At 41.5% G+C, this 27,587-nt stretch overlaps 1 protein-coding gene across 4 annotated transcripts in view; it reads left to right on the forward strand.

The window, feature by feature from the left end:
* The window catches only part of ICE1 (interactor of little elongation complex ELL subunit 1), a 61,594-nt gene extending 35,885 nt beyond the window's left edge, over positions 1 to 25,709 (forward strand). For 3 of the 4 annotated variants that reach the window (XM_087443101.1, XM_004440047.3, XM_087443102.1), the window contains 7 exons: positions 545 to 5,359; positions 6,587 to 6,755; positions 9,952 to 10,112; positions 12,828 to 13,018; positions 14,927 to 15,033; positions 21,959 to 22,057; positions 24,289 to 25,709. In XM_087443101.1, the coding sequence (XP_087299227.1) occupies positions 545 to 5,359; positions 6,587 to 6,755; positions 9,952 to 10,112; positions 12,828 to 13,018; positions 14,927 to 15,033; positions 21,959 to 22,057; positions 24,289 to 24,470 (5,724 nt within the window). In that variant the 3' untranslated portion in view covers positions 24,471 to 25,709. Of the gene's footprint in view, positions 1 to 544; positions 5,360 to 6,586; positions 6,756 to 9,951; positions 10,113 to 12,827; positions 13,019 to 14,926; positions 15,034 to 21,958; positions 22,058 to 22,319; positions 23,581 to 24,288 lie in introns of those variants that run through there. The other variant, XM_087443100.1, reaches the window with a different exon arrangement.
* The last annotated feature ends 1,878 nt before the right edge of the window (positions 25,710 to 27,587 follow it).

Consider the following 27,587-nt stretch of genomic DNA (forward strand, 5'->3'; position numbering starts at 1 on the left):
CATGAGGCGTGAGGAAATATGTGGCAAAATCTGTCTACAAGATGTCAGCTGGGGGGATGGCCAGGCTTGGTGTGGAGCGGGCGCCTCCCGTGCTGGAGTCAGACACACGTGGAGGAGTGACTTGGAGGTAGAGGGAAAGAGAGGGTTGTGCATCTAGACTCGGAACCCTTTACCAGAAAATGGAGAAGTAAGAGTTGAGAAGTAGGAATGTTTAGAAGTTAGGAGACCAAACCTTACCCCAAAATGTGTGTGGAGGAGAACTTGGAAGAATCTCTGTTATGGGAGAAGCAGCCTAGTGAGGGAACTCTGGGGAGAGATGGGCATCTTTAAGGAAAGGGCGACAAAATGTTGTACCCCTAACATTGTAGTTGAGACTCACCCATTAATAGAAATTACAAAGAAACTACCCTTTTCTCAGATGTGTTTTAAAGGATTCTTCAGAAAGCAGGTTTTTTTTTTTCCCAATGCATTTAATTGATAGTTATGTTTAGTTGGTTGAATTAGTGTTTAATTAACTAACTAGTATAACTCATTTATTTTTAAGGAAACCTACTTTGGAGAGTATACAGATTCCAGTGATAATGACTCGGCCCAGCATAGAAATTCTGCCAAGTCTGTTTCAGAAGATGAAACACCTGAATCACAGGATTGTTTTGGCTCACCTAGAAAAACTGAAGGAAGTGGTACCCGGGAGGAGATGCTCAAGTCACATGAAGCCACCCAAACTCTAAGTACATTTGAAGTAAATGAAGTGACGGCTGTTGGGTTCGGGACATTTACAGCAACACTGAGAGAACCTTCAACCACATACTCCTTAGCTCATGAGAAACACTGGACAGTGTCATCTGAATTCATGAATGATAGAAAAAGAGGCATTTTAGATGAGGCAAAAAGACAGAGAGAGGTTAGGGAGATGGATAAGTCAGTGCAAACTGAGAACACACTTCACAAACCCACCAGAAGTGTGAGTGTTGAGAAGTTGTCTGGCAGCCTGGTACAAGAGAGGGAGGCGGCCCCTAAGAAGTCAGATGTGTGCTATTCTCCCCTTGTCAAGATGCCATTAAATGAGCTCACGGAATATGAAGGAAAAACTCGATCATCCAAAATGGTAGGATCACCCACATCAGACTTTACTAGGTGTACACTAACTAATGAAATCACTTCTGAGTTAGGTCATATATCAGTTTCTGACCATTTTCAGGGACTATCTGGAGGATTGGAAAAGGAAAGAGACAATATGCAAGGGTTCATTTTAGGAGAATCACCTGAATCAGAAGAAGAGGCAGGTCATGCAATGGAGGGACCAGGGCTTGATGTTGAAGCCAAGTTTTCTTCCTCGTCTACCTCAGAAGCCTTGTCTGTCTGCAGTAATTCCCAGTCTTCCTCTGGGTTTGAGTATGGTAATGATACACGTGTTCCTACTAAAGTCATCCCAGCTGAACTGCATTCAGAACAAAAGTTGCAAGCTAAAACTTTACACAGGTTATATCTGCAGTCTGAGCCACCGGAGTGTTCTACAGGAGAAAAAGATCTGGAGACTAGCTTCCGTGCTTTGAGCCCTATATTGGGAGCATCTAATTTTAACAGTCAGAGTGGCAGTGAGGTAGAATGTACAAAAATTGTAAAAGGCATCACCAAAGTCTGTTCACTTCCTCAGTCAATATTTATGAAAGCTACAAAAGATGGACAATGTGAAAGTCAAGATCCAAGAATTGAGCTCACCCTAAGTCAGTCAGATTTCACATCATTAGTGGAGTCTCGGTCTGGCTTGATCAAGAGTGGTTTTGGTTTTGTTAAAAGCACGTCATGGCACCACAGTGATCTGTTAAGGAGAGGTGGCGAAGAAAGGCTGAGAGCTAAATCAGAACATGAACAAAAGGCCAACTATCAGTTACAACAGGCAACGCTGTCCTTAGAAAATAGAGGATCCACATCCACGCCTGAACTTGCTGGAGGAAGTAATAATGCTGTGGGACTCAAGGCTGCTGCGTCATTGTTACCTAACCAAGTATCAGTTATCACCAAGCAGGCCAGACCTGAAACGGTGACAAGTGCTAGATCAGGACACTTGAGACCACATAGGAATGAGCCTGCCTTAGCTACAGGAAATGTGGATAATGGGACAGGTCACGAGTCATCTATAGGAAGATGTGGTGGGGAAAGAGAGGACACAACATGGAAAACCAAAGAGGCGGCTGCTGCAAAAAGGGCTTCACCAGAGGTTCCCACCTCTTGGAGAAAATTGGATTTTGATTCTCCAAGTGGTTCTTTACCAGTAGGAGATTCTTGTTCCACAAACAGTAAATTATCTTTCTCTTCTGACAACGTCCCGATCCAAAACCGAGAAGTTGTGACAGAAGCTGCAGTGCACGATGAGGTCCAGCAGGGTCCCTGTCTTCATGCCACAAATCCGGCCTTGACTGGGGTCAATGCGGATAAACTTCTGCCAGCCACAGCAGTGCCAGTGTCAGGAGGTTTTCCTGTTGAGGAAATGTCCTGTGGCGACACAGTCGGATCTGGTGGTGAGGCCCTGGCCATTTCAGAGGACTCTCCTAGTGCACAGCAAAGCCCAAAGGAGCCTCTGGAGCTGCCATCTCAAACTCCTGGCAGTGCTTCTGAAGCTTTGGGCACCACGGGGCCTGCTTTTTCATCAGTGACTGGCAGAAAAGATGAAGAGACACGTGTTCTCCCCCAGAGTAGCCTTCCTGGTAATCTGTATTGTTACACGGGCATTCGGGAGGCAGCGGGTGGCGACACTGAGGTAGAGGAGAGTGAGGCACCTAGCTGCAGTGAGGGCGAAAATGAGCCTGAAGCTGTGATGGGGAATGGACAGCAAGGCGCTGTGGATGCCTCTGGAAAAGATGCAGGAGCTGTGGATGCTGGTGTGGCTGAGACCAGACCTTCCATAGAGGTGGGGTATCTGACCTCGGCTCTGCAGGATTTTAACATCAGTACTTTTTCTGAGATAGACACACTTTCCACATCAGAGGTCGTTATGTTTCTTGAAAGTTGTCAGTTAAGAGATTATAGTTCAGGGGACTCTGTTTCAGAATGTTCTAGCAAAGGAACCCTAAATAAAGACAAGAACAAAGACTTAAGGCAAAGTGAAATATTAGGAGAAAAGTACAGAAAGCTACTCTGTGAAGAAGAAACACTTGAAACCTCCGAAGAGTGGATGGAATCAGAGGAAGATGATTGTCCTTTAAGGGACACGAGTCAGCTCACGCAGTGTTCTTTGGAAACCCTGTCTGAGGTGCTCACCAAGATTGGACAGGAACTTCAGACCAACCATGATGACTCCAATGGAGAAGATGCTGGTAATTTACTGCTCTTAGATGTCCATGACAGCATGACAAGGGAAGATGTAAAAGAACAAGTCCCACCTCAGGAAACAGCTGGCTCCTCATCAGCCGCTTCAGATGCACCCCCACCAACAGCCTGCTTGGACGCCCAGGGCAGTTCTCCCTCTAGTGGTAGATCCAATAATGAAAACACTGAAGGCAGACCTGAGGGTAACTTGGATGGGAGCAAGCCGATGGACAGTGGGGAAGAGGGCATGTCAGAACCAGCAGAGCCCTCACCCTGCTGCTCCGACTCAGGAGCAGGACAGACAGCCACACACAGTGCTGATTGTGAGGCAGAAGCGACGTTTCAGTGTCAGATAGCTACAGTGACCTCCGAAGTTATAAATGTGCTAATAAATAAGGATCAAAAGCTAGTCATTGAGAATGGAGACAACTGGACCATCATAAATGGGGTAGCTCTCATGCCAAACGTGGACCAGGTTATACTGTGTGGTGCTCCAGGAGACGTGCCTGTTTCCCCGGGTGGAGGCGGGCAGGGAGCTGGTTGCATTTCAGTTACTTCTTTGGAGAAGTCCCCAGAGACCAGTCACCCTGGCCCTCCATTTGAGGAGCCCCAGTGTGGCAGTAACCTTGCGTGTACCCAAGAGGACATTTCAAGCAGTGGTCAGAGTACCAACTTTGATAAAAGTCGTTTACGAAATAGACCTGTTAAACCTAGCGTGAGGATTAGTTCTCAAATATATGATCAAAACTTTGAGTCTCCGATTGTTGCATCTGATCACACTTACTATAACTCGAAGCTAGAGCCATTTGGCAAATATAAGAATCGATCAAAGGTTTCAAACAAGGATCAATCAAACAAACTGGTAAAGACTTTAGCATCTAGCCGAGTTGAAACAAATCAGAGTGAAGTTTCTCAGTCATTTTCAGGGGAAAGAGGTAACGCAAAAACGCAGAGAAATCAAACTCAGACCATTCTAGCCAACGCTGACACATCTACTCCTACAGATTGTTCTGCTGACACGCTGAGTAAGATACGGCAGGAGGTGGGGCCTCCTCTGCCCCCCTTGCTTGCTCCTTTGATAGCTACGCCTCCAAGGACTTCACAACCAGTTTCTCCTCTGATATCAAGTTCCAGTCCCTCCTCACCCACCTCTCCTGTTGGCCAGATCTCTCCGTTGTGTGAAATCCCAGTGCCTCCTATGATGTCGCCTTTACCAGAAGATCCGGGGCGCTCCTCTCTTCCGTGCACATCTCCGTCCCCGTCCGCTGCACCAGCAGGTGAGAGGATATTGTCATCTCCTTTGCAGTTTTGTGCTGCAACCCCAAAGCATGCGCTTCCCGTGCCTGGCCGCCTCCCCCCCTTTGCATCAACCCATACTGCTGTGGCAGGGCCCCAGGAGAATTCCGTTAAAATCCTTGACACCATGTACCCAGAGTTATCTGCCAGGGCCCGCACCCTCAACATCCTCAAAGGGAATATTCAGCTTACTCGAAGTCGGCCTGCTGACTGTAAGCATTTACCAGGGCCTGTCAGCGCTATAACAGGATTCAAAACAATCACGTCAACATCAACCGCCTTTGTTAAAACAGGTAGCAACTCTGGTGGTGACTGTAACCAAGAGAAGTCAAGAGATTCAGGGGCTCAACAGGATTCAAGTGGGAAAAGGACGTTGTCAGTGTCTACCTTGAGGAGTGCTAAAAGATTGCGCCTGGACAGCGGGTCCCCAGAACCAGAAACCGGGAGCACCCCCACAAAAGGAGTCAACAGGACCCTCCACAGGAATCTCCCTCCAGCTGAAGTTGTAACGACACAGCAGGAAAGAAGTTCTGTTCCGACTGTAAACACAGTTTCACAGTTGCCTGTAAACGCCAAAGACACTGTGGAGTCCCACGATAAAGCCATAGCTGATGCACTGAAGAAGATCTCAGAGTCATCTTTTGATCTTTTACCCGTCATTCGTAGTCACGTATATGTGGGAAATATCTCCAAAAAGCCTGTAATGAGAGATCAAGAGAAAGAAGTTGTTTATGAATTTAGCACAACAAAGAAGGTATGTGGCTACTTTTCTCTAAGTGCACTAAGAATTGCATGTCCTTGAGGACAGGCTGTCTGTCAGCAGAAAGGTGGATGACCCTAAATGGAAGTTTTGTTTCAGAGATTGACAGTTATCCATATAAACATTATAACCTACACTTTATTTCTAGCCAGCATCTTATACATTTGAGATGTGGTAAGACACTGGCAATTTGATAATTTGTATTCATCAAGTAACTTAAAATTTTAAGGAAAGAAAAGTATCTCTCAGGACTAAAATTGCATATTTCCCATTGATTCTGGCATGTTAAAAGCTCAAAATGATTTGCTTCAAAGCATCAAATTATTGTCACGTAAATAGAGCCTTTTCTGTGAATGGTATTATATACACATTTAAGTGTTTTGAGAGTTTGAGAGTCTTTCATGTGGGTTTCGCCTCTCCCTTGTTAATGTATGTCACAAATCAAAGGAGAACAGATACTTAGTTTCAAGATGGGGGAAAGGAGGCGGCCGGTTGTGCAGGTTTACATACATGGTTTATTAGGGCTTTTATAGGTTTATGTTTTCTCAGTGTCCATGTTGATACTTTGTGTAGATGATTTCCAGTGCTCGATGGATCATACTTTATTGGTTATCTGCACATCCTTGGAGCCATAATGGTATAAATATTTACTTTTCTTAGATCGCTTACCTTCAGAAAACATAAAGAGCAGTACATGGAACTTTGAAAAGATGTTTATTTTCAAATGAATGAATGTATCAAATTATTTAATGCTCCTCTTATAGAGTAAGAAAAACATTACCCAGTATTTTAAGACCTAACCAGTATAAATGTGTGGAGAGTACATTGGAGTTTAGAAAAGGAGAATGGGAGTAGAATTAGAATGGGTTTCATATACCCACTCTCACACCCACAGATTATCATAGCAAAACCAAGAAATTATCATTTATTGGCATGGTGGTAGTGACAATAGGCGACCAGGCATGTTCAGACTTGCCATCTGGTACCTGCAGCACCGCTGACCACAGGTAGCTGACAGGTGTGGGATTTCTCATCCCCCAGAGCCTCATGGTTCCCTGCTGAGCTCATCACCATGGTTACAGTGGTCCTCTCCCTTCTGATGGGATGGAGCACTCGTTTTATTTTTCCAATTGATACTTAATTTTGTAGCTTTTAGCTATTTTTTAGTAGGCTAAAGATAAATATTGTTGTACATTGCCTTTTCATTTTTTTCCAATCCAGCATTTAGCAGAGTGCTTGCTTCATTCGGTTCTCTCAGAACTGAAAGTTCAGAAGACATCTCTGGAGCACAGTTACATTCATGCCCTCTGCAGAGTGTATGTGGGTGTCTGTCGGCAGCTCGGAGACTTGGAAAGAGCTCGCTTGTTTTGCTACAGCCTGCTTAAGGAAGGTATGCTTAGATGGTGGCATTTTTGTGTTGAAAATATGTTATTGCTTTTTTACCTCCTTATACTTAGATCTGTATTTTTCAGCTAAGCAATTGCTGTGTATCTTTTAAAATAGTGTTATGTTTTGTGCATTTACGGGAGGGCGTGAATAGCCTTAGCTGTACCTAGGTGTGCCTGGTTTTCAGTGGGAGAGTCTGACTTAAAACTCACTTAGGCCGGCACGTGCATTTGCACTTGGATATGCTAGGGTCTTGCTCACCCACGTATGTGTTTATTCCCTGTGCAGCTACTTTAGAATCAGGTATAGTTGGCACCAGAGAAGGGAATGATTTTAAAGGCAGCGACAAACCACACTGCTGTGGCACTAGCTGGAAAGGGCAGAAGCTGTAAGATGGGTTCATAAGCTCATGCAAAGAGGAGTATCAGAGAGAACTAGGGGAGGTGGGACCGTGCCTTCCTTGGATTCTCTTCCCTTTACTGCCACTTCGTCAGGCTCTTCCAAGGGATCAGATTAGGTGTCGTTCTTCATCATATCAGATCATCAGTGGAAACATTTTAAAATGGTAAAATGGGGGGGCCGGCCCCGTGGCATAGTGGTTAAGTGCACACGCTCTGCTGCTGGCAGCCCGGGTTCAGATCCCAGGTGCGCACCAACGCACCGCTTGTCAGGCCATGCTGTGACGGCGTCCCATATAAAGTAGAGGAAGATGGGCACGGATGTTAGCCCAGGGCAAGTCTTCCTCAGCAAAAAGAGGAGAATTGGCATGAATGTTAGCTCAGGGCTGAACTTCCTCACAAAAAAAAAGAATAAAATAAAAAAGGTAAAATGGTATACAAATGCAATTTAATATTATATCAGAAAGTTATCTAGATTGCAAATATTTATAATCTTTTATCATCATAATGTTTATGGGGCTTATAAATCAGGATAATTGAATATATTCATCACTTTTAGAGTTGTGAATGACGCTTCTCTGTTTCAGTTGCGCTCTTCATTTCTTTATTTACTCTTTCAGTCACCGATTTATTCAACACATAGTTACAAGTGCATGCTAAGTGTTAAGGCTTCGATGGTGACTGAAACCAGGCAGATACGGCCATCCAGTGGGCCACTACACGATGGTAACATTACACAAGCACACATCGGGTTTATTCAGTGGTGGGCCGTAGAAAGGAGAGAGACTCGGATTCTGCTCAGCACATGCTAGATTTCTGGTTCTTCCTCAGACATGGCCAGCCCGTTCTCACCTCAGGCCCGTGTGTTACAGGCTTCTCTCTCAGGAACCTTTTCCCTCAACCTTGTTATGGCTCACTCTGTTACCCCCCGTACTCCCTCAGTCATTCTATATCCCTCCTCCCCTTTTTTTTTAATTACATTCGTAATCTTTTTGTTTGTTGTCTCTCTCCTCCGCTAGATTGCATACTCTGTAAGGACAGGAATGTTATTGTCTTATTCCTACTGTATCCCCACCCCAGAAAAATGCCTTGTACTCAATCATTAAGTGTCTGTTGAATGAATGAATTTTAGTGAGGAAGGTGGATTTGAGAGAGTCTGAGGGGTCAGGAAAGCTTTCCTTGTCAAAGTGACTTTTGAACTTGAGATGTGAAGATGCAGAAGAATACATAAGAGAAAAGTGAGGGAGAGAATTCGAGGCAGAGGGAACAACATGTGAAGAAATCCTGAGATAGGAGGAAGCATTACCAGATAAACATGAGATTTTAAAAATAACAGATCAAAATAGCACAGTGAGTTTATGCTTTGAGTTACCCACTCTTTAAACACATTGCAATATTAGATAAAACAGAACAGAGAAAACTAGGAAGATGTGGCTTCACACCAAACAGGATAAAAATCTTCATGTCAACTGATACAACCACATTGGAAAACACTTTGACAGTTTCTTATAAAATTAAAACATTCATATATCATATGACCCAGAGGTACTTATCTGTTAGAAATAGAGACATATCCACACGTAGACTAGTACACAGATATTCATAGCATCTTAATTCATAATAGCTCTTAACTGGAACCAAATGTCCATCAGCAGGTGATTGAAAAACAAGTGTGATATATCAAGCAATTGAACACTACTTGGCCACACAAAGGAACGGACTACTGGTGCATGCAGCAGCATGGATGAATCGCAAAGACATGCTGAGTGAGGAAGCCAGACAGAAAAGAGTACATACCATACGAATCCATTCACAATATTTGAGAAAAGGCACACTAAAGTGACAGTAAGCAGATCAGGGTTGTCTGTATCTGGGGTGAAGTGATTCACTGGAAAGACTCAGACCATGGGAGCTTTTAGGATGATGGGCATGTTCTATATATTGATTGTGGTGGGGGTTACATGGATGTATTCATTTGTCAGAGTTCATCAAACTGTCTGCTTACAAAGAGTGTTTTATTTATGTAAACTCTACCACGATTAAGTTGATTAAACAATCAAAAGAGATGCAACAGTGTGGGAGAAAGTATTTATAACAAAAGGATTATCATCCTTAATTTATAGAAAATATCTCTTCAGGGACCGGCCCGGTGGCACAGACGGTTAAGTGCACGAGCTCTGCTGCGGTGGCCTGGGGTTCGCCAGTTTGGATCCCGGGCGCACACCGACGCACCGCTTGTCAAGCCATGCTGTGGCAGCGTCCCATATAAAGTGGAGGAAGATGGGCGTGGATGTTAGCCCAGGGCCAGTCTTCCTCAGCTAAAAAAAGAGCAGGATTGACAGATGTTAGCTCAGGGCTAATCTTCCTCACAAAAAAATAAATAAATAAATAAAAAATATCTCTTCAAATCAAAAGCTTTACATGTTTTGCAAGTAAGATGTAATCTTGTAAATTCATAAAAAACGGCCTGTAATGACACTTACCAAATGGGAGGTTTCTGGTATTGGGGCAGTCTGGAGAGAGGATGTTTGCCTTCTTTTAGTGTTTTGGAGTTTACTGCTCTTTATGTACAATGGTATACTCACATATTATGTTTCAAATTTAATTAAAGGAAGTTTTCCAAAGGTGGGGGAAGAGAAGCAGATTTGAAATAACTGAGGCCAGAGCTTCATCTGGGCCATCTCACCGCAGCTGTACGAGGCCTCGCAAGGCACAAGTGAAATTACTGAAATTTCTTCTTAGTTTGTAATTTATTCACTTGATCAGACATAAAGGTTTATTATCTTGTTTTCTTTCTTATAGACTTTCCAGAGTCTGAAAAATTGACTTTGTTCATTGCAAACATGTGGCATGATGTGTTTATCTCTCAATCGGTGATTAATAAAGCCATGCAGTTAGTTGCCAGGCAGCGTGCTAAAGGAGAGGTTCTGAACTGTTTGAGAGCTTTTCTCAATTGGGAAAAGGTGAGGTTTATTTTTATTTCTTGTAATACCATGCTTGTAGATCTTCCATAAATGTTATTTGATTTTGTATTTAGTTTTGTATTAGTTCATAGTTATTTTAGAGATATTATACTTCATATTAGATCTTTTAAAATGCCATTTTAGCCTAAGCTTATGCGTTTTGTTCATTAGGTATGCATCAGACATTCTGGGAAGAATTATAGACCTATGTATTGTGTTAATTTAACAAACTTTATTTTGTGTGCTAATTTATGACTGATGAAATCCATACGTGTGTATTTATATGTAGAGGGCTCGGAGGAGATGTAAATTATTTGCTTCTACAATAGGTACTCAGAGAGGTGACATATAGCCACAATTATTTGCTTCTACAATAGGTACTCAGAGAGGTGACATATAGCCACAATTATTTGCTTCTACAATAGGTACTCAGAGAGGTACCATATAGCCTAGGTATGGAGCAGGCTATACCATTTGGGTTTGTGTAAGTACACTCTGTGATGTTTGCACAACAACGAAATTGCCTAAGGACACATTTTTCAGAATGTATCCCATCGTTAAGTGACACATAATTATGTAGTGCAAAACTTACAAATTCCCTCTTACAGAATTCAACAGATCTGATAGACAAAAATAAAGACATAGCAGAACTCAATAATATAGCAAGTAAACTTGAATGAAGAATATTTATTTTTTTCTTATGTCTATGGCACACTTACAAAAACTGGTCATGAATTTGGCCACACGAAAACCTTAATTTTTAAGAAGTAAAGATTCTACCCTCAAAATTCTCTGGTAATAATTCAATAAAATTAGACATAAATAATTTGAAAATTCCTTAAAAATTTCTTGGAGATTGAGATACACAGTCGTGGAACAAATAGAAACTCAAAAGTAACATCACGATCTTTTAAAAGTCATTGAAAAGGAAAACCCTTCACACCAAAGATCTCTAGTTTTTGGGAAACTTATATTCATTAAATAGTTTAAATGTCTTCGTTATTAAATACTAAAATTGGCTGATAATCATCTTAAAAATTAATATGAGAAGGAATCTAGGAAAAAGGAATATAATTTAAAAGGTAGTAATAATGAAGTAGAGAATTAAAAAAAGACAGAAAATAACATTGCCTTTAAAAAATACTAGCAAAACAGATAATTCAGATTAATGAAAAAATGGAAAAGCAAAAATATTCAAGGTTTCAGAATAAGTCGTATCTAATAGATAAAGAATAAAGAATGAGAAGATGACTACCTGCAACTCTGTAGCAATAGATTTGGAAACCTAGGATGATTTCTTAGCAAAATAAAAGTGATCAAGATTGGTTTTAGGGGTGGAACACTTGAATAAACTAGTTGATTTAAATTATCATAAAAGAGGTTGAAAAGATGATTAAAAATTTGCTATACAGAAAGTACGTATAGGTTTCACCAGAATTTTATCTAATCTTTAAAGAACCAAGTAATTCCAGTCTTTTTCAGTATAAGAAAAGATTGAAACCTCCCTGTTTGATTTTTTTTTTTTTTTTTTTGGCTTGAGGAAGATTAGCCGTGAGCTAACGTGTGCCAGTTTTCCTCTGTTTTGTATGTAGGACGCCACCACAGCGTGGCTGACCAGTGGGGTAGGTCCGCACCCAGGATCCGAACCCCTAAACCCTGGTCCATCAAAGCACGCCAAACTTAACCACTACACCACGGAGCTGGCCCCCCTGTTCACTTTTAATAACAAACCCAATAAAAAAATAATACAAGAAAGAAAAAAAATTATAGACCCACTCCTAGGTATTTATCCAAGAGAAGTCAAATTTATGTCCACACAAAGACTACTACATAGGGGCCGGCCCCGTGGCTTGGTGGTTGAGTGCGCACACTCCGATGCTGGTGGCCCGGGTTCGGATCCCGGGCGCGCACTGACGCGCCGCTTCTCCGGCCATGCTGGGGCCGTGTCCCACATGCAGCAACTAGAAGGATGTGCAGCTATGACATACAACTATCTACTGGGGCTTTGGGGGGGAAAATAAATAAATAAATAAAATCTTAAAAAAAAAAAAAGACTACTACATAAATGTACAAGTCTTATTAATTGTATTAATTGTAATTAATCATGCCAGCATTATTAAGTATAGCCTAAAGCAGGAAATAACCCAGATGTGTTTCAATAGGTGAATCAAAGTATGGTGTAGCCATATAATGGATTACTACTCAGTGATAAAATGGAGTGTTCAAACTACTATTACATGCAATAAGGTAGATAAATATCCAAAAACATGCACTGGTGTGAAAGAAGCCCGACAGAAGAGTTTAATACTGTCTGATTCAATTTTAAGAATTTCTGGATAGAGCAGACTGATATCTAGGATCAGAGAAATGACAGAATTTAAATAATTTTTAAAGGTTTAAATTTTTTTTAGTATAACTTGCTTTGTAACTTTAATTCTCTGATTTGAGTTAATGAAAATTTGCATTTCTATCTGGATTCCAGCTAATCTCTTTTCTGATTGACTGGATTTTGCATCCTGCCTGGAGCTTTGTTATCTGGCCTATTAACAACCATTCTATCATCATTTTATCACTAGTATTATGACTAAGATAATGTCTTTGAAAATTAATGATTATTCGTCTGATGCATGTTACGCTCTTTGAGATTACTAACATACGATGTGTTATATTGGAGACCCTAAATTTTATTATGTTTTTCCTTTTTTCATTTGCTAGAATGCTCCTGTAGATGTTGGCTTCATGGTTTCTAAGCTGCTTTTGACCATACAGTTATGTCCAAACACAGAATTTCAGTCCAGTGAACAATTTGGTGAAGATCTAAGTGAAAACACTTGGGAGTATGTACTCGCCATTGATCTGCTCTGCTGCCATCAGAAGTGGGTCTGGACACATGATCACATCATAAGGTACAGGGCTGTTTTGCTGACTTAAAACAGAGTTGGCTTATTTAAATTGTGAGATAGTCTTTGAATGATTGCTCAATTGTGGTTTGAATCATTTTTGCTGTTTAAGGCAACTGAAACCATTTGCAAATGACGTTTTGATTTGCATAAAAGTTAATAAAACTGCCCTTAAAATACTTGTATCACTGTGACATCCCTTGCTTTATCTTTTTGTGGTACCTGTCCCTACTTTTCCTTATATTCTTTTATTACTGTCTCTCTCCCAAGGAGAAATGAATCTCAGGAAGGAGGGATTTGGGTTCGCTGACACATCCCCAGTATGTAGAGCAGTGCCCTCACAAGGGAGGTGCTCAAGGAGTACGTGTAGAATGAAGTGTAATGATCGTTTTTTAACATACAAAACTCTGGGAAAACCCACATGAACAGAAGTGGTCCAGATTCCGGGTTAGCAGCTTTTCTCTCCTGGGGTTTCTGGAGAGAACTAAGCCTGATAGTCTCAGGCATCTATTTTATGTAATGAGTTCACTTTCCTCTCTCCATCAAGAGTTCTGGCACTAGCTATGTACAGTCTTTGGGAGAATGAAGAAAATAGTCACTCAAATAGTTTTTCTGTAGATCTTAATTTTCTTGGAACCCTAATTGAGAGAGACTGGTTTAAAGGAGTTTATGACATTAAAAAGGATTCACCAAAGGGTTGATAGCCCATATCTTTCAGATACTTGAGGAATATATTCAATGAGAATTTGTTCTTTCTTTTTTTTCCTCCTTAACACCAGGGAAAGATTATACATCTTAACTGTCAGACAATAGGGAATTGAGTTATGGTCCATCTATATAATGAGACACAGCAATATTAAAATAATAGCTATAAATGAGTTTTTGTGTATTGACATGGAAAATATTTCACAGCCTATTACTAAATAAGAAAGTGACAGAACAGTCTCTCCAGTGCTGTCTCTGTAAAGGTGTTTGAGTGCCCACTGTGGGCCTCATTTTCTTGACTCTTCATGGGAGCCCAGAAGGCAGGAGCCCTTCTGTCCCCAGTGACGGATGAGACCACCGGGGATGGCGTCAGTCAGGGTGCTTTGTCCAAGGTTCCCCTGCTAGTGGTGAGGACAGAGTGTCCAATATCAGGCTCTCTGCCTGAGCAACTCCAGACCCTGGTTCCTGAGCACTGTGGTCTCTTTGGCCATGTTTTTGCTGGCATGCATACATAGAAGTATGTGGAAGGAGAGAAGAGGGATGGTACCTGAGAATGTATTATCTGGGGCGCTTTTAACTTACCGTTTTCTTTTGTTTATCTGTATTTAAATTTTCTGTTATAAATATCATGTAAGAAGTAAATATATTGTTGAAAGAAGAGAAAGTAAAGCGGAATTGGCACTGTTTTCAGTCAGTAGAAAGTGTCTTTAATCCAGCTGAAGTGTGGTTTGATTATTTCCTCTGGTTTAGTTCTCTTTGCAAAATGTGGCCTATTTGTCTTTGTTCCCCCCAAAGAGACTGTAGGCTTCTAGAATACAGGTGCTGCGTTCACATCTGGAAGGTCCAAGTGGAAATCCACACTCCACCACTTCCAGTTCTGTGGCTTTGGGACATTACTCATTCAGTGTCTCTCTGCAGATCCTTGTAAAAAGGGTGAAAACAAAGACTAAAGATGCAAGCATGGCTATTTGTAGCCTCTGTTAAGCCAGTGTGGACAAGATGTGAATATCCTAAATAGTTGGAGAAGATGTGAACGTCCAGTGTCTGTTCTCATTTTAACTTGGAAAGTTACGTCCTTAGGGGTTACTCTTCTTCACTAATAGTCTCTCTCTTATGGACCATTTTTAAGATCAATTCTTAACATTTGAGCGATGATGAGCATGTGTATTTTCATATAGGTATACATGTATATATGTTGTTGTTTTGCAGTAAGGAGCTGTGGCCTGTCATGGATAAGTGGATAAAGTACAGAAAGGGACATGCAAACATCGCACACACTCCTGATGTTATCATTGCTTCAGTCCTGAGGCTGATTGGTGAGTTGTCTCTTGTATTAAACTTTTCCTTATTATTGATGATATCTTGATGGGGGAATAAGTATACAATAAGATATGTTGACTGAAATCACACCATAACGACTGATTTTACAACCATCAGAGTAGATACTTTTGAAATTCAGTCTCCTTACTTGTACTCTTTCTTTATTAATTAATGTTTGTTCATCTTTGTTGGAGATTAAGATTTTTCACATTAGTACATTTTATTTATAATCGAGCTCTTCTCAGATAATATTAATATGCACACATACTCACACTTATAAATTGCTATAAATTATACTATAGTCTCATTTGGTTTCTGAAATAAGGATATTCCCCACTCCTTGGACCCCAATTCTTTTCATACTTGGATCACTTTATGCACTTCCATAATTGGGAGCTACAATAGTTTTGTTTTCCTCTAAGCTGAATATGCAGAAATTAAAATCATTGTTTAAAAGTGTTTTAAATGAAACATAAATTTCTTTTTAACTTCAGATCTAAAGAGGACCTCAATGGCCATTTAGTTCTGCTCCTCCCTATTACCCACAAATCTTTATTTTTTTTTTTTTACTTATTTTTTCTTCTTTGCCTCATCTCTGACAAGCTGCTCTCCAGGCTCTGCAGAATCATCAGTGATGAGATCTATTAATTACTAGAAGGCTCTCCTTATTTGAACTTGCTCTCTATCTGCAATGTGGATTCAGTGCCCCTGGGGCACCCAAAGCTGGGTTGATCTGGTCTCTGTGTTATGGCCCTTTAGATCCTTGAAGATAGTTACCATGACTTTTAAGTATCTTTGTAGTTTAATTAATTAAAACTTCAAGATAATACCATTTGAGATAAGGTTTGAGAATATTTAAGTTATATAAGTAAGTCTTATAAATAGATCACAGTAGGAAATAGTCTCTGGCTGATTTTGCTGTTACATCCCCAAATATGTATTCCTGCTCTGTGCATACTTTACATGCAAACATAGAAACATTGTTCTAAGAAACTATATAAAATGGCTGAAGACAACAACCTGATTTCGAGGTAGACATCTAATTTCACTGGAAATGACCAAAAATACACTTGGAGTGACCAAACAAGAGTGTGTGAGAATCAAATGATTGCTGAAGACTGTGTAGGAGTTGGAAGAGAGATATGCCAAGACAAAGTCACCGAACTGGAAATGAATAACTGTGCTCAGAGGGTACTGTCTCAAAACGTATTTTGCTGGGCCGGCCCTGTGGCTTAGCGGTTAAGTGAGCGTGCTCCGCTACTGGCGGCCCGGGTTCGGATCCCAGGCACGCACCAAGGCACCACTTCTCTGGCCATGCTGAGGCTGCGTCCCACATACAGCAACTAGAAGGATGTGCAACTATGACATACAACTATCTGCTGGGGCTTTGGGGAAAAAAAGGAGAAGGATTGGCAGTAGATGTTAGTGCAGAGCCGGTCTTCCTCAGCAAAAGAAAAAAAAGGAGGAGGATTAGCACGGATGTTAGCTCAGGGCTGATCTTCTTCACACACACACACACACAAAAACGTATTTTGCTGAATTCCTCGGTTCAAGATACCCTGAAGAACGATTTCAGTCCCAATTTCTGTTCCAAATAGGAAGTAGTAAGGACACAGAGGGCCACCAATGGCATTTTCAGCAGTCAGGGGGCATCTCTATTTCTGGAAATTCTGGTTTAAGTTCAGCTTCTCTTATGGATTCCAGAAAGAATGTTCATACTTTGAACTAATTTGTTCTAAATTGCAAAATCTTTTTGAGAATTTAAAAAATTAGGAGAGACATTATCACGTATGTTGACCTAAATGAAATATCTGTGGAATTTTCAAAAGAATGTAATGCTTTTTAAAGTCAAATATGATAATTTTTGCTGTTATTGCTGCATTGGTTATCTGTTTATGTATTTATTATTGTAACAAGAGAGGAAAGGATTGTGGCAGGCTTTATTTCTAGTGGTTGACTCTGTCCTAGTGTGTGAAAGCAGTCTCTGTTCATCTGTGGTGGAGGATCTGCCTTACATCTGATTCTCTCCTGCACTCATCTCTTATGAATCTGTACTTATCAGATTTGGCTGTTTGTCCAAATTGCCTGAGAAGCTTTTTTAAAAATACAACTTCTCAGGCTCCAAACAAAACTGCACAAGATTATGTAAGTGCTTTCAAATATATATCTTAAAAAGTAACCCATATGTAAATTCAGAAGAATATGTTAATAGTTTATCTAAAAACAGGAATATATAATTGTAGGGAGAAAACCTGACTTTGAGGTTTAGTCAAACTCAGGCTAGTTTATTCTTTAAATCTTTAAAATTCTGGCTTTTGAGAAAATAGTTTATAACATTTAATAATATGTATTATTTAGAGCAATATATGTATACTTACATAGTAAAGCATGATATATAATACAATTATATATGTTATGGGAATAATTGATGTATAATTAATATAATTAACAATACTGTATAATAAAATGATAATATGTCAGTAGATAAATGTGGTTCCAAGGATGGATAACTAGAAGGGAAGTGTAATGTCAAAAATAAGAGGAGAGTCAGGACTGGTGAATCCTGCTTAGTTCTGCAGATGGACCAGGGCAGGCTGAGCTAAGGTGCAGCAAGAAGATAGGTGTAGCTTTGCTTCTTCTGGTTGTCTGTTGGTGCTGGAGGCCCTGAGCAAAGTACTTGTTGGGTGCTGAGGGCATAGTGTTGGGGCAAGGCTGACGGGAAGGGCCGAAAGAAGTGAGGCCTGCCTGCTTTTTAGGCCTGGCAGAATTCAGAGAAAGGGTGTTAGGGCTGGATGTGCATGGACTCTCCTGCACGCAGTTGTTGGATTTGAAGTTTGAACTGTTTCCAAGAAGAAACTCAGAGAACCTTCTTGCAGTTTCTGAAGCTGACGTTGACTAAAGGATTTAACAAATAAGTTGCAGGCCATGATTTAATAATGTTAGCTGAAGTAACACCCTAATCATTCATAAAATAAAGGAATTGTCTTTGTTCTTAATTCCAAATTTGCAAAATCCTAATTAATTCGATTTTTACTCCATGGGAAATAAAACATGCTCTCTGTCAAAATGATTCAGTGTTATCTAATGTTAAATTGGGATGTGAACATTGCTATTAACCAATGGTCCTATGTGAATATTGAATGGGCTTTCTTCTAACCTCCCTTAATGATAATGTATTAGAGACCATTTTGTGGAATGTTTGAATTGCTCTCGCTTCATGGGAACGTGGAAGAGTGATGGAACCTGCTCCACTTTGCTCATTTCTTGGCAGAGTTGAGACCTGGAAGGTTAAGCCCTTGTCTGAGGTCACTCAGTGGGAAGGGAGCAGAGCTGGGGCAGAAGTTTGCCTACCGCTGGATTCTGTGGAGTATAAGCTAAACCACTTTTGCCCCAAATAGCTTATTAAATCCTGAAATGCCCCACCTAGTATTTCCTGGAGCCTAGAAGCTAGGATAACACTGTTTCTTACAGCATGTTTTATAGGTCCGCCTGAAGTAACTTTTACTTGTCGATTTGTATCCGTTCTCTTGCCAGGTCTTCCAGCGTTTCTTTGGAATTGTCTCAACTCATCCTTTCTTTAGCACACTTGCATCTAAAATCCTGAGTGAAACCCCTGGGTGACTTTATCTTGGTCTTAGTTCTGCCCTGTAGACTCGATCACCTTCCCTCAGGCCCCCAGCTCTCCTCATGCTACCTTGAGGATGCAGTGGAGTGTGTTGTCTTTGACATTGAGATTAATTCAGCATTTCTTATTTGTATTTTAAATTGACTAAACCACCCTGGACTCACTTAGATTCCTTCTATGTGGGGGCTTTTCTTCCCATCAATTTAGCAAATTTGTCCATCATTTTCATCAAGTCATCATATATTTAAGTTTTTTCCCCAAACCATCTACCTCAGACTTATGATTTCCTCTTATTTTATCCCTGGCAGCTCTGTTAATTTAAATAACTTTTAAAACCCAATTCATTACGCACTTCTAATTGGAAGAAAGGGAACCATTATAGTGCAGTCACATATTACCTGGGAACACACACATCCCATGGCCGAATGATCCCATCGCTGTGTTAAGCACATGCCTTGTTCATTTCTCTGCTATTAGTTGTGTTTGGAATACACCGGATAGATTGTCTCAGAGGACAGATCTGGTGGCATGCAGTTAGCAGCAGCAGCTTGATCTAATTGCAAGGAGATTTTTAAGAGTGGTCAGTAACTTGAAATTTCTGATCTCTGAAGTGCATTACTTTGCAACCTCAGGGAAAAACTGTGTAGGAATTATCCAGATTTCCAGTTGCATCCTGGATTAGGAATTATCCAGGTATTCATCGATCAGAAGGAATTTACCGAATGTCTGCTATCTCTCACAGCATTCAGGGTGCATGTAGCTTGCACTAAGCTAGTTCCTGTAGGAGATACGATGTAATAAAAGTTCCTTCAGTGACCTGTGCCTCAGTTTCTCCATATTCAAAATAGAGATGAGGCTGATGGACTGTTCATGTGTAAACCTGTGGGATGTTTGTAGTGTTGAGAGAGAACACGGACCCTGAACAATGAGCGTACAGGGTAACGTTGTCATAAAAGCACAGGGAAAGAACTTGGGTGAAAGCATATCCAAGGTGTGTCCCTGAATGCTCCTCCTGTGTTATGTAAGAGAAGGAGCAAAAGAAGATACAGCCTGGCCTTGGGGGAGGGGAGGATAGTTCTGCCTTGAAGCAAGCTAGTATCCACAAGATCGTTGGATACAGGAAGCATCCAGATGAGTGGGGACCAGGTGAATGGTGACATCCTGTTGGCTTTAGTTCCTCTAGTGAGAACCCCCAAAGAGCTGTTGTCACTGCAGGTTATATCTAGCAATTATTAATGTATTAGAAATTAAAGCTGAGAAATTTTAAAAGTATTTAGTTATTCATTTAAGATTAACAATAATAGACTCATGTTAACATAAGTGACATTTTTAATGAAAAATAACTATATCTCCAAAATAAACAAAAAATAACAGTGAGACGAATAGCATTGTCTTGTTGCACACCTCTTTACTGTGTGGATCAATAGAAGACAGCTGGTTTCTCAGATCTGCTCTGCATTCAGTCTCTTGCAATATGTTGTTTTGGTTGAAGTATATGAAGAAAATCCAGTCTCACAGAGACATGTAGTAGATAAAAGGAGGAGTATTTTATAGCCCTTTCGGATAATCGTGGACATGCATCTTTCTTAAACGCTGGCTGCGGTGTAAAACCTTTCCAGTTAACTTTCCTGCTCTGTTACCCTACAGTCCGTTAGTCTAGCTTGCGCATGGAGGGGATCTTTTGCCCATTCGTGATTTTGTAACATGCATTGCTCACTGGGAAAATACTGATTTGCACAGATCTTCCATATGTCAGCAGTCTCAAGAAAACACATTAATATCATCACTGATCTCATCAGAGAAGTCTTAAGTATTTGAAGCTTGTCAAGCTCAGGGTGGCTGATGGAAGATTTTCTAAAATTATGATTTTGCTTAAAAGCTCAGATTTTATTTATCATTGACAACAATGACAAATTTCCTTGCAGTGACAGGCTCACTTTATTCGTTTTTGAGCAAATGTCTGCCTCAGTCTGAATAGTCATAGTTTGTCAGTCATTCTTTCAATGAAAAGTGAGTGTTTCAAGGAAAAAGCACCTGGTCCCTTCCCAGCTGGAATAGCTGCACAAGTGCTTTTCCTCGAGATGGCCAGTGTGCCTGGGCGTGCAGTGGGGTTGCTTCCTGTGCACTCCTGCTCCACCCACAGAAGATTGCAGAGCTGTATGTGGGAGGGTCTGGATTTAATGAGAGTAATTGTGACTGCCTCATCAAGGACGTTCTTAAATGAAATGGGATTTTTTCTAAAAGAACGACCCCCATGCAGCGTGTTGTCACTGCCTTGAGGGTCCTTGATCGGCCATTGGTTTGCACTGTCGGTCCACATCTCAACACTGGGAAGAGGGCACATAACTGCTTAGCATTGTTGTGGAAGTAGTTTTGACCTTGAGGACTCCAGGGGGTCTGCGGACCACCCTGGAGACGTTTCGGTCAACAATGGACCGTACGTCTGATGGTGGTTCTGTAAGGTTAGTACCATACAGCCTAGGTATGTAGTAGGCTATACCCATCTAGGTTTGTGTAAGTCCACTTTATGATGTTCACACAAGGACAGAACCACCTAATGTTTCTCAGAATGTATCCTCATCTGTAAGTGACACATGACTACATTATAATAGTAAAGAGATATACCAAAAATGCACGTTTCAGTGGGGCCAGCCCGGTGGCATAGTGGTTAAGTGCGCACGCTCTGCTGTGATGGCCCGAGAGTTCGCAGGTTTGGATCCTGGGTGTGCACTGTCGCACCTCTTGTTGAGCCATGCTGTGGCCGTGTCCCATATAAAGTAGAGGAAGATGGGCACGGACGTTAGCCCATGGCCAATCTTCCTCAGCAAAAAGAGGAGGATTGGCATCAGATGTTAACTAGGGCTGATCTTCCTCACCAAGAAAAACAAAAATGTGTGTTTCATGGGATCGCAGTCTTATGTTTGGACTGTTAACCTAATAGAAGTTAGCCATTTCATATTGCGCATGCTGAAACTGAATATTCTTCTACATTCCATTTACTTAACTAAGAAAGCAACACATTGTATATCGTCTGTATGTGTGAATAAAAAAAGAGATGACTAGTCATTTTGGTCACCCCCTGTGAGACAAATGGTGCTTTGTTGAGTCCTGATGCTTAACTGTTTAATCTGTTTTTACTTAAGAATGGGTACCCACTTTAACTTCAGTTTAGGATCATTAAGCTTAAGGTACGTAATGTTATATAAAAGAAAACGTAAATTTTAAATTCTTATGGAAAGTTAATCAACATTTAACCAAAGATTGTTTACAGTTTGGTTGATTTTTTTTTTTCCTAGGTCGCTTGGGCCAATTGGGTTTGAAGGAAGGGTTTCCATCTGCTGTGAAAAATATTAGTTCGGTTATTGGTATGTTTATACAACATGCCCAGGATGAAGGTAACACTTCTGTTCATTTGGATTATGTTTCAATCACTTGCATTCCTCTTACTGTTGTGTGCCGTGCTGTATGCCTCTCACTGCCTTATAGATTAGGAGATACAAGTAATTTTAAAAGCTGCAGTCTGGCTACATTTTCAGCATTGACGTTTGAGCGTGTGGGTTGGTGCTGTTTAAATGGTGGTAGTCCGCCCTATTGGGCAGTGCATCTGTAAGGAAGAGGAAGCTCTCTTCTCATCCTGGTGCTCACATTCTGTCTCAGAAACTCTGTGCTGTCTTCACGCTGCCCTGTGATCTCTGACAAGTGACTTAACCTGGGCAGTCCCTGGAGGCCCCCGGCTGAAGCTGTGTCATGATGACCAAATGAGATCACGTATATAAAGCAGCAGCCCCAGTGAGGTACCAGGTATTATTGAGTACTCAGCATCGAGAGAGAATTTGGGAAACTGAAACCTTGTGAGCAAGTATTCATAGATTTCTTTTTAATTTACATACTGCATAGCATGTAACTTTATATTGGCTTATTCTTTTGTGGGAGGGGCTTAACTCAAAGTAGCCCTACTAAGTGATGAGTCTTGTTTCTCTTTGAATGTTATGCAATCAAGGAGTGATGTAGTTAAACACCTTCTCATCAGAAACACACAAAGTGACATCTGAAATACTGCATTACATCCAAGATAATCTTAACATGGTAGGTTTTTTGTCTTTAGCTTTCAGGGTGAGACTTGGTAGGTTGGGCTTAATGAGAACAGTTTGAAGGTTCTTTCTCTGAAGAACCTTCTTTGATTTTAGGATAGCTGCTGAGGTAATGCACATGTCTTCCATAGGAAAATGTAATTTTTACAGTCTAGGTTGTTTATTGACTATAAAAGATAGTAGCTAGAAGAGTGGCTAATGAGTTGTCTTGCCAATGCGTGCTGGGTTGGGCATTTCCTAGAAGCAACATGAACCTCCTCCTCAAGAAGAAGGAGAATGCATTCACGCTGGGCCTCCTCTGGGTTAGGCACCTTGCTTGGCCCTGCCCCACAGAGTCCCAAGGGATCCCTGGGACAGCCCTCCGAGGGGGTGGTGTTGACTTTCTTTTGTAAATGAGGAAACTAAAGCCCCCGCGAGAAGGGTACTTTGCTTGAGACCTGAAGTTGGTCAGCACCACGCCAGCTTGGGGCCCAGGTCTGCCTGACTGCAGAGCCCCAGCTCTTCACGCAGGGCCACGTGTGCTTGCTTATTAACATTGTTCTTTAAATGGCTGTGTTTCTCTTGCTGTTAGACGTTTTTCTTTTTTTTTAAAGTCCTTATTGTGTGCCCTGCTCTGTGCTTCTGTGATTGCCTTGTAGATTAGGGGGAAAAGTAATTTTAAAAGCTGCAGTACTACCTACATTTTCACCGTTAACATTTGAATATGTGGGATTTGTAATGTTGTTGTTTGTTTAAGTAGTAGTACTTTTCCCTGTTGGACATTGCATCGCTAACAGAAATCTGCTAGTTAATAATACATTTTAATGAAATAACTCCTATTTTTTTTTATTACTTTCTACATTTGTTATTTTGCACAAGCAGAACTCTGAAATTTTTTCAACAAATTTGTTTAAGTGAATTAAACTTTAAAACTTAACTAAATTAAATTTTAATTAAATAATTCCCAAATAAACTTATGCTAAATGAACACTTGAATATGCCGTAATCTATAACCTAGGTATAATCTACAATCATATGCTATAATTTCTAATCATATAATCTGTTATATGAAAGTATGGCACAAAAATAGTTTTTCATTTGATCTCCTTTCATTATGTAGTTCATTTGCAGAGTCCACTTATAAACACTTCCAGTGGATACTTAACAGAGTCATTTATTTGACAAATGCTTTGAGATCCAATGTTTTATTAAAACTTAAATATGGGTGTATGATCCTTCTAGAACTGCTTTGGAAGGCTTAGTGTTGCTCCTGAGGGCAGTTGAGGCCCTGGGCCCTCTGCTGATGCTCTAGCTGTCCTGGGGTCACAGGCCAGCACCAGGAACCTGCATACAGCTGTGCCGCTCTTTGGGTTTTTTTACATTTGTAGACGAGTCTTAAATTAATTTTTTCATTGTGGGTTTTTTCTTTTATATTTAATTTTCATTGCTGGCAGGAAGTATTCTGTATTTGAATAGTATTTTAGTACATTACAACATTTAAGTGGTGAATAATAAACATTTTCTTGTGTGATGACTGATGAGAAAATTCTTTTCAGATATACCATGGGGTATACAGCTAGCAGCTGTGTACGCTCTTTGTGACTTGAGTCCCAGCAATCCAGCGGAAATATCCAAGATCCTAGAAGCTTGGCGCAGAGAGACCTCTCACAGTGTTCCTTCTGCAGTGGTCAGCGCCCTAGAGGAAGTCAGCGCTTTGTGCGCAGAGGAGCTCGGCTAGGCCACGATGCATCAGTGCGTCTAGAGAAGTGCCTTTCCATCTCTCCAGGATAAGTAGGTTATAGACCGAGGTTTCGCAGAGAAAGACGTAAAGAGGTAAAATGCCAAGAGGATCTCCTGCCTGTGGCAAAGACAGGAGAAACCAGCAGTGGCCCAGCTCTTTCCCCCACACCACATAGATTTCATTTATGGCTGTTGTGATTACGTGATGTATGGATTGTTTTATTGTGTCTTGGTCAAACAACAAAAACTTGAACTTAGCCCTTTTTTGCTGCAGAAGGTGTCCTTTTAGTCGCTTTTTAAAATTGAGTGGCGTTTTATAATGAATTTAATATAAAAGCATCGATTTGGTTCGTGAGCTAATTTTGGACTTTGCACTCAATTGACTGACTAGGAAAAAATGAACTGGCTAAAAAAGAGCTAGAAGTCTCTTCCACTATCTTAGCTAGAAATGGGCTACAGAAGTTTTCCTCAAGGTACAGTGCGTACCTGATCAGAGTCAAACACAGGGAGAGCCCTTAGAAACTCACTAATGCATTTTCTTCACATCTCTAAATTTCCTTAAAAATATTTAAGTGTAGGTCAGGAAAAGGACAGCTGAAGAGAAGTTCACCTGCGGGTTTTTATATCAACGACATGTACATAAACGATTCAGAGACAAGCGCAGGCAGATCTCTGTGTGTGCCCTGTATATATGGACAGTGCTATAATGTGTTTCACATTTGATGATATTCCACTTTGGGAATTTTAGTATTTGTACATAGAAAATGGGTTTAATAACTCACTGTGGCTCTGATTTGTCTTATATTCATCATTTCTTAAAACTCTTGTATGTGTTTTTTATAATAAAAAATAAAAGGAAGCCATGCACATTCTTGTTCTGATCAGTAAAGAGTGACACTTGGCGTTAACTTCTGCTCTAACCAAAGATGAAGAAAATACTCGACTCTAACTGAAGATAGAAGAAAATGGCCGTTCCCAAGGAGACTTCCCTTCTGGACAGAACATGTTCCGTTGCCAGTGTGTAACTGGTTTTGAGTATTCTCTGAGATGCTCTAGTGATACCAGATAAAATTAAGTGCTGATTGTCCCTCAGGATTGGATTTATTTGTTTAATTACGATTGCTGCTCTTTAAAAATTACATCTGACAACTGTTTTGTTGCTCCTTCTTCCTGTTTTTTAAGTAATTATAACAAACATAACTGAGATTTATAAACAACTCTGCATTGCCCTCTGGAAGCTTTTTGTTGGTGTGTTCCTTCTTTCTACCAGTGTTTAGTGAGCATGTGCTCCATGCCACGGGCCTCGCTGGGAGGAGCTGTGAACAGGCAGCGAGGGCCAGGTTCTCAAAGACCTGTGATTTACTGGTAGAGAGAAACCCCAGATAATCACCCCAGTAAGTCAACAGTCAAAAATTGTGGTGAGTGCAATGAAGGGAACATGAGGTCTGCAGGAGAACAGCAGACACTCCCCTCTTTCTCTGTGCTGATCAAGGGTCCCTCTGAGGAGGTGACATGTGAGCTAGGACCTGAGAGGAGGGAGCCAGCCTTGAGAGTGGGGGACGAGTGTCTCTCCTGGACAGGTGAGTGCGGCTCTGAGAGGGAAGGAGCCTGTGTGTGCGGAGAGGAGGCTGGTAGAGCCAGAACACACTGTTGAAGGAGACAGGTGTGTGTTTGATTATGCAGGTGACTGCCAGTCACTGGGGCCTGGGCAGCCCTGGGCTTATTTACGCTCATAGGGAGATTGGAGCAGAGGTGTCATATGAGGTTACAGCTCCCTGGGGCTGTTCTGTGCCAAAGGGATGTGAGGAGGGCTAGAGGTGAAGCAGAGAGAGCTGCCGGGAGGTAGAGGAGAGAGTACAGTGGTGGCAGTGCAGACGATCAAGGGTAGATGGATTTCAGGTATGTCTTGGAGGTAAGACATACCTCCTAATCATGCACCTAATCAATGCTAAGGTCATGAACTGGGGTGAGAGGTAGGTAGGTTCAAGATTCCCAGGTTACTGAGTTGGGCACCTGGGACTGGGGACAGGTGCACAGGTTAGGTGGTAGGAATCACAAATCCTAGGCATGTGTTTGCAACATGGAAACCGTGAGACATCCAAATGAGGGTGGCAGGGAGCTTTTACAGGCAAAAGTCTGGAGTTCAGACAGGATCAGGGCAGAAGTAGGAAGTTGATAGTCTGTGGAGGCTATTGAAAGCCCTGTGTGTGTGTAGTCACCTAGGGAGAAACATAACTTCCCCACTTTTCAGGAGCTCCTGTAAGATGAGGCTGTGTGGGGAGGGTGGACGAGGAGACCCAGGCAGGGTGGAGGTGGGGGTATAGCACCTTCGCGACTGTTTCCTTGCAGAGCCAAGAAGGCAAGGAGGCAGGCAGTTGGCTACCTGAGCTCGGAGCCTGTGGTCAGGTGAGGGGAGCTGAGGACACAGTAGTTGGATTTTGTGTCTTGTGGGTCTGGGTGTTGGAGTCTTCGGTGTACGTTTCCCACATAGCAGTGGGCTTAGCGCTGCCAAGTGCAAGAGAGGCAAGGCTGGGAGAGGACCAGGTCTGCAGAGCCCACAGATTTTGGAAAGTCTGCCTGGTGGATGGATTTGTCCTATGGTTCTAAACATTTCTTAATCTCAGCAGTTTCGTGTGTTTTTATTGGGCAGAGAGTAGGTCGCACCTGCCATCTTCTGCTGGTCGCCATTCGTTTGGCCCCCAGGGGGCGTGGAGTTTCCTTGTCAATGTCCGCTCTGGGCTGTGGCTTGATCTTAGTGGCCTCGACCTTGCCTGTGGTGTTGTGTCACCCTCAGAGGGGGAAGCACTTTTAAGCTGTTGTTAAATTTAATTTCTGGTACCCAAGCAGAACATTGTTGTAGAGTTTTATCATTTAAAAAAAAATGAATAAACACAAAAAAGTGAATAAACATTTGAACCTGGAGTTGGGTGGGGCTTCAGGCCAGGGTCCAGGTCTGCACCCAGGAAGCACACAGGTTCCGGGCAGCCCATGCTGGGTCCCATGCAGCTTAATGAGCAGCCGGCTGGCCTAGCACGCTGCACCTGCAGCCACTCTTGTGCTGGGCTGCGCTCTGGTCTGGCCACACTGGACACAGGAGCCTGAGGAGCTCTTCCGA

The sequence above is a fragment of the Ceratotherium simum genome, chromosome 18 (assembly GCF_057802395.1).
Source record: "Ceratotherium simum simum isolate JZ-2026a chromosome 18, ASM5780239v1, whole genome shotgun sequence".
NCBI classification, from domain to species: domain Eukaryota; kingdom Metazoa; phylum Chordata; class Mammalia; order Perissodactyla; family Rhinocerotidae; genus Ceratotherium; species Ceratotherium simum.